At 47.9% G+C, this 13,854-nt stretch overlaps 1 protein-coding gene across 1 annotated transcript in view; it reads left to right on the forward strand.

Moving 5' to 3' along the window:
- EIPR1 (EARP complex and GARP complex interacting protein 1) overlaps positions 1 to 13,854 on the forward strand; it is a 459,494-nt gene that overhangs the window by 63,926 nt on the left and 381,714 nt on the right. The window contains exon 2 of the mRNA XM_082251893.1: positions 12,874 to 12,957. Coding sequence (XP_082108019.1) covers positions 12,874 to 12,957 — 84 coding nt within the window. The remainder of the gene's footprint in view (positions 1 to 12,873; positions 12,958 to 13,854) is intronic.

The raw sequence follows: 13,854 nt of genomic DNA on the forward strand, positions 1-13,854 counted from the left end.
CAGCATTAGTTAGTTCTTCTGATGAAGAGGATCATGCGGGCTGGGTCTCGGGCTGATCCCCCTGGTCGCAGGTCGTGGGTCAGTGGCTTCCCAGCCTGTCATCGAGCGTTCAGCCAGGTAACTCTCCTGGCACAGTGAACGACCCATCCCTGTTCGGTGCAGGGATGATTGGTGAGGTGGCTACCTCACCGGACGCTGTGCGGTTTCTTAACCCCCATTTTGTGCGTCTTGTATGCGACTCTCCCTGCCTCATGTGCAGCGGCTTGTTCGCCTGTACGGGTCCCCCACGCCATTGTGAGGTAAGTGTATCTATGTGGGGACCTGTCTGTCTGGGGGGGTGTCAGTCTGGGACTGTGTAACCTGCCTCTGTTCTCACTGTTTGTCTCCCTATCACTCGGCTGCATGCTGTGGGCTGCAAGGGGGGGGGGGAGCTGTGTGACACTATGTGTGTCAGCTTTGTCAGTGTGAGAAGCTGTGTGCTGTGGGGCATGTTTTGTGGCATGTTTGGGCACTATACAGCGATCGCTGCGGCGATCTACCATGTTTTTTTTTTTTATATATGGCTAAATGTGTGCATTACTGTACTGTGGAGCGGCGGTTTCGGCGCCAAACGGCGCCATTTTGCCTACACTCGCTCCGGCCGCATGTTCTACATGCATGGCGGCCATTTTCTTGTAGCCTCCCATAGGCTTTGATAGAGCGCCCTGGTCACATCACTTCCTCTTCTCCTGGGTACACCGATCGAGGCAGCAGCAGCGGCGAGGGTCTCCTCAGGTTATATCCTTCTTATCCATTGCCTGTGTCAGTTTTATTGTCCCTGTGGGGGTCTCATTGTGCTTGTGTGTGATGCGGTGGGCTGCGCTCGCCGCGCTTGTTAAAGGGGCAGTTAACCCTTTATTATCCGGCATTTTGATATTGGGGCAATGGATTCTCAGGAGGGCAAATTTCCTACCGCCTTGGTGGATAGCCAGGGGACCGCTGTTTCCCCCCCAGGGGGGGATTTAGCCACTATTGTGGCTGGCCTTGCTGCTCAGGTGCAGATGCTGGTGGCTGCTCAATCTACCAAGAGACCCAGAGTTTCTCTTTCCTCTGAGTCTGAGGGTGAAGGTGATGGGGCTGTTATGGCGGGGGTCTCCTTATCGGGGTCCCGCTCCTCCCTGGATCTAGTGGGGTCCGAGGTGGAGGCTGAAGTTGAAGGGGTTGATAATTCTCCCCCTGGCTCGCCTGAAGAGCTTGCAATCATGGATGAATTGATTGCTTCCATAAAACAAACGCTGCGTTTGCAGGATGAAGTGTGTCCCCCCGCTGCCTTGGCGGCTTATGGGACGCAGAGAAAACGCAGGACGCCGCAGGTTTTTCCCTGCAATGATGATTTTCAGCGCGCTGTTAAGGAACAATGGCGCAATCTACGCAAACCTTTTGCTGTGCCAAGTAGGTTCAACCTTCCACTGATGAACGGTGGTGTGTGCCACCCCCGGTGGATCACGCAATTGCGGTTTTAAACAAATCTACTGCGATTCCTGCAGAGGATTCCCCGGTGTTCCGTGATGCCACGGATAGGAGATTGGAGTCTCTTGCCCGTCATACTTACTCTATTACGGGTTCTATGCTTAAGTCTCTTTGCCTCTCTCATGGCGGCCCAGGCTGTCGCAAGTTGGACGCAGATGCTTAGGCGCGTCCTAGTGGCCGATTCGGCCTCGCCGGCGACCCTGGATATGGTGGATCAAATCCACCAGGGTGTCATGTATCTGTGTGATGCGGACTTGGACTTAGTCCCGTTGGCTGCACGTGTGCACGGCGTGGCGGTGTTGTCTCGCCGCCTGGTTTGGTTGAAATGTTGGTCGGTGGACCAATCTTCACGTAAGACCTTAGCCAATCTGCCTTATGATGGGTCTCGCCTTTTTGGGGAGTCCTTGGATGTGTTGATTAAGGGGATCACCGGAGGTAAGAGCACTCTCTTGCCCCATTTCCCCAAGGCTAAAGGGGCTTCTGGGAAGAAGCATGCTAATTTTCGGCCCCCTCAGGGGTCCTTTCGTGCCTTTCGTTCGCACTACAAGGGCAAACCGTTCAAAGGTCAAGGCTCTCAAAAGAAGCCCTGGTCTGGGAAACAGAAGTCCGGTCAGTCCGGATCCGCAGCCCATAACAGTGCGGCCTGAAGGGGCGCCCTCACCCAGTTTTGGGGTGGGGGGACGCTTGCTCGGTTTTCTTCAACCCTGGTTGGCCCGCGTGCGGGACAGATGGGTTCAGGAGATCGTTCGATCTGGTTACAAGATCGAGTTTCTCTCTCGGCCGAAGAGCAGATTTTTCCCCTCAAATCTTCAGCTGTCTCCGGAGCGTTTATGGGACCTGCACCTGGCGGTGCGGGACCTGAGGGCTCAGGGAGTGGTGGTTCCGGTGCCTCATCGGGACAGATTTCGGGGGTTTTATTCCAATCTGTTCACCGTGCCCAGGAAGGAGGGCAAGGTTCGTCCAATTCTGGACTTGAAGGCTTTGAACCGCTCTGTGCGGGTTCGCAAGTTCCGCATGGAATCCCTGCGGTCGGTGGTGGCTGCCCTGGTTCCGGGGGAATTCATGGCCTCCATCGATTTGAAGGATGCGTATCTTCACATCCCCATTTTCGAGGGTCACCAGAGGTACCTTCGATTCGCCATTGCGGAGGATCACTACCAGTTCGTGGCGTTGCCTTTTGGTCTCGCCTCGGCTCCGCGGGTTTTCACCAAGGTGCTTGCACCGGTTCTGGCATTATTGAGGGCCCAGGGCATTTCTGTCCTGGGGTATCTGGACGACATTCTGGTTCGGTCTGCGACCAGCCAGGGTCTGGAGGAGGACCTGTCTGTCACGATGCAAACTCTGCAGGAGTTTGGTTGGACGATAAATTTTCCAAAGTCGACACTGAGTCCGTCGGTTCTTCTTCCCTACCTGGGAATGATCCTGGACTCGGTGCAGGCGAAGGTCTTCCTGCCGGAAGACAAACTCAGAACTCTCCAGGAGGAAGTCAGGTCCCTCCGGGACGTTCCGCTCTCGTCTCTGCGGACGTGCATGAGATGTCTGGGATTGATGGTCTCTGCCTTCGAGGCGATTCCCTTCACCCAGTTTCACACGCGGGGTCTCCAAGCGGAGATCCTGTCCATGTGGGACGGGCGACCTCAATCTCTGGATCTTCAAATCTCGTTGAGTCATCGCACCAGAAGAGACCTTCTGTGGTGGCTCCAGTCCCCGATGGTGTCCGGGGGCAAGTCGTTTCGTCCTATCTCGTGGACGGTGATCACCACGGATGCCAGCCTGTCGGGCTGGGGTGGTGTTCTGGGCGTTCTGTCCACCCAGGGAACTTGGTCGGAGGGGGAGTCCTCCCTTCCGATCAACATTCTGGAATTGTGTGCGATAAATCTCTGTCTTCATCGCTGGACGGACCGGCTGCAGGGCTGCCCGGTTCGGGTGCAGACGGACAATGCCACGGCGGTGGCCTACATCAACCTCCAAGGGGGCACCAGGAGTGCCCGAGCGGCTCGAGAAGTGGCCGACATTCTGACTTGGGCCGAGACTCATGTCCCGGCGATAACGGCGGTGCACATTCCAGGGGTGGAGAACTGGCAGGCGGACTATCTGAGTCGCCAGACCCTGGATCAGGGGGAATGGTCTCTCCACCCGGCTGTCTTCCAGATGTTGTGCGCGAAGTGGGGTCTTCCAGATGTGGACCTGTTCGCGTCTCGTCTCAACAACAAGGTGAGGAGGTTCGTGGCAAGGACGCGCGACCCTCGGGCAGACGCGTCGGACGCGTTAGTGGCCCCGTGGCATCAGTACAAGCTGATGTACGCGTTTCCACCGATTCAGTTGCTGTCCAGGTTCCTTCGCAGGTTACAATCGGAACGCAGCACGGTGATTCTTGTGGCGCCGGACTGGCCTCGCCGGTCCTGGTTCGCAGACCTCGTGAATCTGGCGGTCGACGCCCCGTGGCGTCTACCTCTTCGAGACGGTCTCCTTTCTCAAGGGCCGATATACCATCCTGCTTTACAGTCGCTGGCTTTGACGGCCTGGCTGTTGAGACCGAGGTCCTATAGGAGAAGGGTCTCTCCCCGGAGGTCGTTCATACCTTGATCAACGCGAGGAAGTCTTCCTCGGGGAAGGTTTACTACCGTACTTGGAAGGCCTATTTTGCCTGGTGTGAGTCCAGGGGGTTTTCACCCCGCACGTACTCGGTTTCCCGAGTGCTGTCCTTCCTTCAAACTGGTGTCGATCAGCGTTTGGCGCTGGCTACGATAAAGGGTCAGGTGTCTGCGCTGGCCGTTCTGTTTCAACGTCCCGTGGCTTCCAACTCCTTGGTTGGCACTTTTGTTCAGGGAGTGCGGCATCTGGTTCCTCCTAGGAGGGATCCTCTGCCCCCTTGGGACTTGAATCTCGTTTTATCTGTGTTACAACGTGCTCCTTTTGAACAGATCAGGGAGATCTCGTTGTCTATGTTGTCCAAGAAGGTCGCCTTTTTGGTTGCGATCACTTCGGCTCGCAGAGTGTCGGAGCTGGCGGCTTTGTCCTGCAAGTCTCCGTATCTGGTTGTTCATTTGGATAAGGTGGTCTTGCGACCTAATCCTTCTTTTCTTCCGAAGCGAGTTTCGGAATTCCATCTTAATGAGGATATTGTCTTGCCTTCGCTGTGCGCGAAGCCTAAACATCCGAAAGAGGTGAGACTACATTCTTTGGATGTTGTTCGGGCGATAAGGGTTTACCTTAAATCGACTGAGTCTTTTCGAAAGACGGATTCCTTGTTTGTTCTTCCAGAGGGTCCTCGGAAGGGGATGGCGGCGTCGGCCTCTACCATCGCCAAATGGATCAGGCAGACCATTGAACAGGCCTATGCTTTGCAGGGGAAGGTTCCCCCTGGGCCTGTGAAGGCGCACTCGACTAGATCTCTGAGTACGTCTTGGGCCTGTCGTCATGGGGCTTCTGTAGCCCAGGTGTGTAAGGCGGCGACCTGGTCGACCGTGCACACTTTCACAAAATTCTACAAAGTAGATGTTCAGGCAGCGGCGGATGCTTCCTTTGGCCGCAAGGTTCTTAGTGTTGCAATTCCCTAGGGTCCCTTGTTGGGGACCTCTGGCTGTTGGGATACGTTTTTTATCCCCTGGTTATATTGTCTTTTCCTGGGTTGTTGCTCCTGTTGAGCGATTATTTTTTCCTGTAGCCCAGCTGGTTTCCTTCCTTTGGTAAGGTTCCTTTCTTTGATGCGGAGACTGCGTTGCCTTTCGGCGCGGATGCGTTTCCCACCCCTCATGTTTGCTCTGCTTTGGGACGTCCCCATATGTGACGAATATGAAGAGGCGGCGACTGTCGGAGGACGTAAGAGAAAACTGAATTTTTGTAAAATCTTACCTGTAAAATTCCTTTCTCTGAGTCCTCCGACAGTCGCCGCCCCCGCCCCTCTTTTGGGGTTTGGTTGTATACTCTACTGCTATTCCACTGAAACTGAGATATGGTTGCAGGAAGCAGGAGGGTATTGACTGAGGGGACCACCCCTTGAGGGTGAGATATGTTAAAAGCTTTAATGTTAACATATTCTGTTGCCTAGCTACTCCTTCGGTGCAAAGTCTAATACCCATATGTGACGAATATGAAGAGGAGGCGACTGTCGGAGGACTCAGAGAAAGGAATTTTACAGGTAAGATTTTACAAAAATTCAGTTTTTTTAAAAAACTTTAATAAATAATCCAGTAAAGTCTATCAGAAAAAAGAAGAGAATTGCTCTTGTGCAAATTGTTAATTTGTACTTGTGTATTAACAAAAATCCATATTTCAGTGCGGATAGCAAAATCTGCACACCCAAAAGGGCACACCCAACTCTCAAGCCGTTTACCAGCTACTCTGACCCCAAGATGGAGGTCTAGCAACACTTTATCCCAGTATCCCCATGGGATGGATGGATACCAGGAGCTAAGATTCCAGTATGGGTTACTATTCAACCAGGATCATAAACAGGTGGGGGGTACTGCGCTTCTGGGTTGATAATGTATATACTGTGCTTAGTGTAAATGCCTGTCACAATAAAAAGAAGGGAACTATACCATGTGTGGGTGAAATAAATAAGATAAATCCATACTCATAATTAAAAAATCACAGTGCTAAAATATTGATGCAACACTCTAAAATATATAGATATATAAATACCACTGATAATGCTCTAGTGACAAATAAAGTGTTCAGGTGCATACAAATAAATAAAGTTAAAGTGTCCTCTGTGCTCCACAAAAATACAACAGTCTGGGTGAGATACAGTCCAAATGGTTAAGGTAAGTGTTCAAGTGGGGGAAATTATCCACAGGTGCTGCTCCTTCACCTAACACCGTGCTTAAGGTAGTGGGGTGCTTCTCCTTATCCCCTCTAAGTGTTCTCGCCGCTCACCTTAAGGTCTAAGGGTAAAAGCCTTATCAATAATCCAGGGGGCTCCTCTCCAATCCTATATCGTGCTCCACTAGGGTCAGATATCTGGGCTGCTGCGGGTGGGTTGGCTCCCTCTCCAGGCTCCCAGCGGTCACAGTGGATCTCAAAACAAAGGCTCAAGATAGTGCAAGTATGTCATGGATAACGGGGTGTTTTATTAAAATAAGGTTAAAACCACTCACATTTGTTGAGTAAAATAAGCGCAAAGAATAGCATCGGAGTGGGATCGCAGTCCTCACTTCCGCAATGTGCGTCACTTCCGGTCCGAACGTCCCTACGCGTTACGCCACTTCCGCGTCACGTGGCTTCAACCCCTGAAGAAGCCACGTGACGCGGAAGTGGCGTAACGCGTAGGGACGTTCGGACCGGAAGTGAGATTCACTGATTTGTAAAAAGCTGCTTCTAAAAATTGTCACATAATTTCAGAATAATGTTCATCAGCGTAAAGTTGCAAAGACTTTAAATATGATCATCTGCAGTGCATTATATCAAAAGATTCAGAGAATCTGGAGAAATCTCTGTGTGCAAGGGACAAGGCCGAAATGCAAAATTGGATGCCTGTGATCTTCAGGCCATTAAACATTTTGTGGTGGACATCGCTACATGAGCTTTAGGGATATTTCCAAAAATCACAGTCTGTAAACACAGTTCGCAGTGCCATCCAAAAATGTAAGGTAAAACTCTGTAATGCAAATAGGAAGCCATATCCCAACATTATGCAGAAACATTCCCATCTTCTCTGATCCAAAGCTCATTTAAAATGGTCTGTAGCAAAGTGGAAACCTGTTCTGTGGTTAGACGAGCTGAAATTTCACACTGTTTTTGGTACCCATGGTTGCTGCATCCTCCAGACTAAAAAAGAGGGACCTTTCGGCTTGTTGTCAGTGCTCAGTTCAAAGGCCTGCATCTCAAATGGTATGGAGGTGCATTAGTGCATATTGGAATAGGCAGCTTGCACATCTGGAAAGGCACCATCAATGCTAAAAGATATATCCAGGTTTTAGAGCAGCATATGTTCCCATCCATATTATGTCTTTTTTTTTTTTTTGGGCAAGGCTTTGCATATTTCAGCAGGACAATTCTAAACTGCATACTGCATCTATGACAAACAGCATGGCTTCGTAGTAGAAGAACCCAGGTGCTTAAATGGTCTCCCTGCAGTCCAGACTTTTCACCAATTGAAAATATTTGCTGCATCTTGAAACGGAAAATACAAAAAAGATTGACTGTTAAGCAGCTAGAATCCTATACCAAGCAAAAATGGGACAGCATTCTTCTCCCAAAACTCCAACAACTGTTCTCCTCAGTTCCCAGATGTTTATAGAGAGTTGTTTAACCACTTCAGCTCCAGAAGATTTTACCCCCTTCATCACCAGGCCATTTTTTGCTATTTAGCACTGTGCTACTTGCTAAAATCATTTAAGTTCATTCTTCTTCCTCATGAATGTACACATAGCACCCCATACTGACAGAAAAACACAGAATTGTTGACATTGTTGCAGATTTATTAAAAAAGAAAAACTGAAATATCACATGGTCCTAAGTATTCAGACCCTTTACTGTGACACTCATATATTTAACTCAGGTGCTTTCCATTTCTTCTGATCATCCTTGAGATGGTTCTACACCTTCATTTGAGTCCAGCTGTGTTTGATTATACTGATTGGACTTGATTAGGAAAGCCACACACCTGTCTATATAAGACCTTCCAGATCACAATGCATGTCAGAGCAAATGAGAATCATGAGGTCAAAGGAACTGCCTGAAAAGCTCAGAGACAGAATTGTGGCAAGGCACAGATCTGGCCAAGGTTACAAAAAGATTTCTGCTGCACTTAAGGTTCCTAAGAGCACAGTGGCGTCCATAATCCTCAAATGGAAGACGTTTGGGACGACCAGAACCCTTCCTAGAGCTGGCCGTCCGGCCAAACTGAGCTATCGGGGGAGAAGAGCCTTGGTGAGAGAGGTAAAGAAGAACCCAAAGATCACTGTGGCTGAGCTCCAGAGATGCAGTCAGGAGATGGGAGCAAGTTGTAGAAAGTCAACCATCACTGCAGCCCTCCACCAGTCGGGGCTTTATGGCAGAGTGGCCCGACGGAAGCCTCTCCTCAGTGTAAGACACATGAAAGCCCGCATGGAGTTTGCTAAAAAACACCTGAAGGACTCCAAGATGGTGAGAAATAAGATTCTCTGGTCTGATGAGAACTTTTTGGCCTTAATTCTAAGCGGTATGTGTGGAGAAAACCAGGCACTGCTCATCACCTGTCCAATACAGTCCCAACAGTGAAGCATGGTGGTGGCAGCATCATGCTGTGGGGGTGTTTTTCAGCTGCAGGGACAGGACGACTGGTTGCAATCGAGGGAAAGATGAATGCGGCCAAGTACAGGGATATCCTGGACAAAAACCTTCTCCAGAGTGCTCTGGACCTCAGACTGGGCCGAAGGTTTACCTTCCAACAAGACAATGACCCTAAGCACACCGCTAAAATAACGAAGGAGTGGCTTCACAACAACTCCGTGACTGTTCTTGAATGGCCCAGCCAGAGCCCTGACTTAAACCCAATTGAGCATCTCTGGAGAGACCTAAAAATGGCTGTCCACCAACGTTGACCATCCAACCTGACAGAACTGGAGAGGATCTGCAAGGAGGAATGGCAGAGGATCCCCAAATCCAGGTGTGAAAGACTTGTTGCATCTTTCCCAAAAAGACTCCTGGCTGTATTAGATCAAAAGGGGGCTTCTACTAAATACTGAGCAAAGGGTCTGAATACTTAGGACCATGTGATATTTCAGTTTTTCTTTTTTAATAAATCTGCAACAATGTCAACAATTCTGTGTTTTTCTGTCAGTATGGGGTGCTATGTGTACATTTATGAGGAAGAAGAATGAACTTAAATGATTTTAGCAAATGGCTGCAATATAACAAAGAGTGAAACATTTAAGGGGGTCTGAATACTTTCCGTACCCACTGTGTGTGTATATATATATATATATATATATATATATATATATATATATATATATATATAGGATTTTTTTTATACTACTAATGGCTGTGATCAGTGACTTCTAATGGGACTACAATAGTGGGGCAGGCAATCTGACACTAACTGCAACTGACATCACCAATGACGTGAATACAGTAAATAGTGCTAATAACATGCACTGTAATTGTACTAATGACACTGGCTGGGAAGGGGTTAACATCTAGGGTGATGGAGTGAATTCTGTGCTTAACAATGTTTAATGTGATGTTTTTACTGAGTGTTGTGCCCGTTTTTTACTTTCTGCTTTGCAGGGAGAAATAAACGCCACATTGCTGCTGACTGTAGAGAGCCCTATGTTATTTACCTACCTGGGGCTCTCTTCTGGCATTCGTTCAGCGGATCGATGGGTTTCCGGCCATAGATCATTGGTCGGGACCCGCTCATCAGCTTGTGCTGGATCACATACATGTACGTGATCCAGCACAGCTGTGCCGCTCTGCTGCAGTAAATCAGTGGTAGCTGGTCCGCAAATGCTTAAAAGAAGAAGGGATGCTACACTGGTAAACATGGCCCTGTCCCAGCTTTTTGAGACGTGTTGCTGCCACCAGTTTCAAAATTGCCTTTTTTTAAATTTTGTTTCTTAAAATGGTGCATTTTCTCAGTTTAAACATTTGAGATATTTTCTATTGTGAATAAAATAGGGGTTGATGAGATTTGCATATCATTGCGTCATGTTTTATGTAGATTTTACACCATGTTCCAACTTTTTGGGAATTGGGGTTGTAAACTATAAGCTGTCCTGCCAACCATGCCACCCTATTCCTGAGCAATCATGCTTCAAAATATGTTGGGAAAGAGAAAATTCCATAAGTGGGGACAGCTAACCGACAGCAGGAGAAACAACTGTGCGGCAGTGGAAAGGTGTGCATTGTAGGAGAGGTAAGTATTCAATATTCTTTATTTTTAAGTAACCGCTTTTATTTTGATATTGGCAGCTGGGTCACTGTCAATGCTCACTTCATTTGGTCCAGGCTCACCTTGGTCTACCTCTCCAAGACAGCGGCAGCCTCCTTTGTTTTTTACCCTCCTCCATTAAAGCATAGACTTGAATTTGGGGCAAACTCCTAGCATCTCTAATGTTTGAGTATGGCCCTATCCAAAACTGTGGGAATGCATTACCATGGGTAAACACCAGAGGAGGCTGCTTTTGTCATGGAAAGGTATGTCGGTATAGAGACGCCCCCAGAAATGTAATTTCCTGCTTATGTTTTCATAGTTCGTCTGTTTTTATGTTTTTTTTATTATATCCAAAAATAACTTTATTAAAGATTTAACACCTTTGCATTGCGAGACAATACAAAACATTACATTGCATGGTAATGATGTACTTGACAGCAGAACCATTAATAGGTACAGGTAAACCACATCAATGTGTATATACACTATATTGCCAAAAGTATTAGGATGCCTGCCTTTCCACCCACATGAACTTTAATGGTATCCCAGTCTAAAGGCCAGTACACACGATAAGAAAATCTGAAGGGAAATTTCGTCCGACGACCGATCTGCCGATTTTCGGATTGTTAGTATGGTGCTTTCGACAGCCGACTCCGACTTTTCGGCTGACAAAATCCTGATGTGCAGGCTATAAAATTGTTGTTGTCCATAATACAACGTCCGATTTTCATCTCATTAGTACAGATTTCGACGGAAAAAAATCTTAAGAGCAAGCCTAGGCATGCTCAGAGACAAAATAACACATACAAAGCAATCCAACACATGACATCACTTCTGAAGTAAAATTCTGTCGTACGGGAAAATTCGTATGAAAATAACCTCTTCACTTTCCACATCAGACTAGCATGCCACAAAAAACGGACGACAGATCATTCGATAATCTGATCGTGTGTACCAGGCTTTAGTCTGTAGGGTTCAATATTGAGTTGGGCCACCCTTTGGAGCTATAAGCTATAACAGCTTCAACTCTTCTGGGAAGGCTGTCCACAAAGTTTAGGAACGAGTCTATGGGAATGTTTAACCATTCTTCCAGTAGCACATTTTTGAGGTCAGGCACTGATGTTGGACATCTGTTGGTGTTCTATCAGGTTGAGGTGCAGGCCAGCCAAGTTCCTCCACCCCAAACTTGCTAATCCATGTCTTTGTGGACCTTGTCTGCTGCACTGGTATAAATCATTTGGTGTAGGGGGGATTATAGTGTTGTTTTTTAGGGGGTGGGCTTGGCCCCTTAGTTCCAGTGAAGCGAACTCTTAAAGAGGTTGTACACCGAGAATTTTTTTTTTCTCTTCTTTAAATCCTGAAAGAGAAACCCATAATGAGCTAGTATGCATCGCATACTAGCTCATTATGAAATACTTACCTTAGAACGAGCCCCCGCCGTGCCGTCCGCTTACCTGTATGACGGGCGACATGTATAGTCGCCCGTCTTCCGGGATCGCGGCATCCGGCCATCTGATTGGCCGGAGCCGCGGTGACGTCACTCCCGCGCACGCGCGCGGGAGCCGACGGTCACGGCACGGGGCTCTGAAGGAACGGCACGATCTGCCGTTCCTTCAGAGCGCATGCGCCAGTGACGTCACTGGCTGCATTAAAGGTAAATATCTCCTAAACGGTGCATGTTTAGGAGATATTTACAGTACCTATAGGTAAGCCTTAATATAGGCTTACCTATAGGTACAACTTCCTGAGGAGGGTTTACTTCCTCTTTAAGGTGTCAGCATACCAAGACATTTTGGACAATTTCATGCTCCCAACTTTGTGGGAACAGTTTGGGGATGGCCCCTACCTGTTCCAACATGACTGCATACCAGTGCACAAACAAGGTCCATAAAGACATGGATGAGCGAGTTTGGGGTAGAGGAACTTGACTTGCTTGCATGGAGTCCTGACCTCTACCCGATAGAACAGCTTTGGGATGAATTAGAGCGGAGACTGCGAACCTGCCCTTCTCATACAACATCAGTGCCTTACCTCACAAACATGTTTCTGGAGGAATGGTCAAACATTCCCATAGACACACTCCTAAACCTTGTGACAGCCTTTCCAGAAGAGTTAAAGCTGTTATAGCTGCAAAGGGTGGGTCAACTCAATATTAAATCCTACGGACTAAGACTGGGATGCCTTTTAAAGTTCATGTGCGTGTAAAGGCAGGTGTCCCAATACTTTAGGCAATATAATGTATATACACTTAAAACAAAAACCAGGTCAGTTGACCTTCGACCAAAGCGTTACAAGAAAAGTACACAACCTTTTACATTTTTGGAGATTGACACCTCAACTGGCATTAATCCCAAGCAATCTGTGCTAGATCAGATCCACTGGGGCAAGCCCAGGAACATCCGACTAGGGAGCCCACAATCTCTCGCGCAACCCCTATGTTGAAATAAAAATTTCTCCATTCTTAAAGTGTTTGTAACTTAATATGCATTTCTTTCATTTAGGCCCGAGCCCTCTCCGCTCAGACTGCAGAAACTGATGCCATCAGATTTTTGGTTGGGACGCAGTCTTTGAAATATGACAACCAGGTAAGTGGAATCTTTTTGCTATTTTTAAAATTCAACAAACCCAACCAGTTCATCAGCTACTAAAGTAGTGCTGTTTTATTACTAATAATCTTAATGGCACCACTGTCCTCTTCAGTGTGGGACAGTGAGTGCCGGTTCACACTTCCGCGTGTGCGGCGATCGCATGTAATATCCTGCTCCTTCATTACATGCGATCGGATGTGCAGTGCGAATTCAGCCATACACTTTGTATGGCTAAATTCGCACTGCACCCGCACAAAAGTCGCACATGAGGCATTTTTTCAGCCGCATCAGGATCGGAGCGCACAGTGGTTCACACTTGTGCGATCCGATCCTGTGCGAACTGTCAGATTGCACTGCAATATGCGATCAAACTGGGGGTGTCGTTAACATTTCATTGACACCCCCAGCGTATCGCATATGGCAGTGTGATCTGACAGATGTGCGTTTGCGATGCGGGAATAGGCTGCGAATTCGCAGCCTTCCCGCATCGCACAAGTGTGACCCGGCACTCAGAGTGTGTACAGTGGCTGCAACACTGAATATAAAAACACAGATAAATACCCTGATTTCTTTCCAGTCTTTATACAGTGCTGGCAAATAATGGAATGTAGTAGAGTATGTAGATCTATTTACATTAATCCTTGTCCCCGGAAAGAACTCGCAACCTAATGTTCCTACCACTCTCATGCATAAATAAGGGGCAGTTTGGGAGGAAGTCTTACGACCAGTTTTTGGATTTTGAGAGGAAGTTGGAACATAAAAAAAAAAAATGCAGACACGATAAAATACCAAAGTTTAGATAGTGTCCTAGGTAGAGTTTAACGTTGGAGTTACAGTGTAAGAGTGCTAACCATTTATCATATTTCTCATAAAACATTAGGAATGCGCATTTCA

Source organism: Pelophylax lessonae, assembly GCF_965119305.1.
Source record: "Pelophylax lessonae genome assembly, chromosome: 3".
Taxonomy (NCBI): Eukaryota; Metazoa; Chordata; class Amphibia; order Anura; family Ranidae; genus Pelophylax; species Pelophylax lessonae.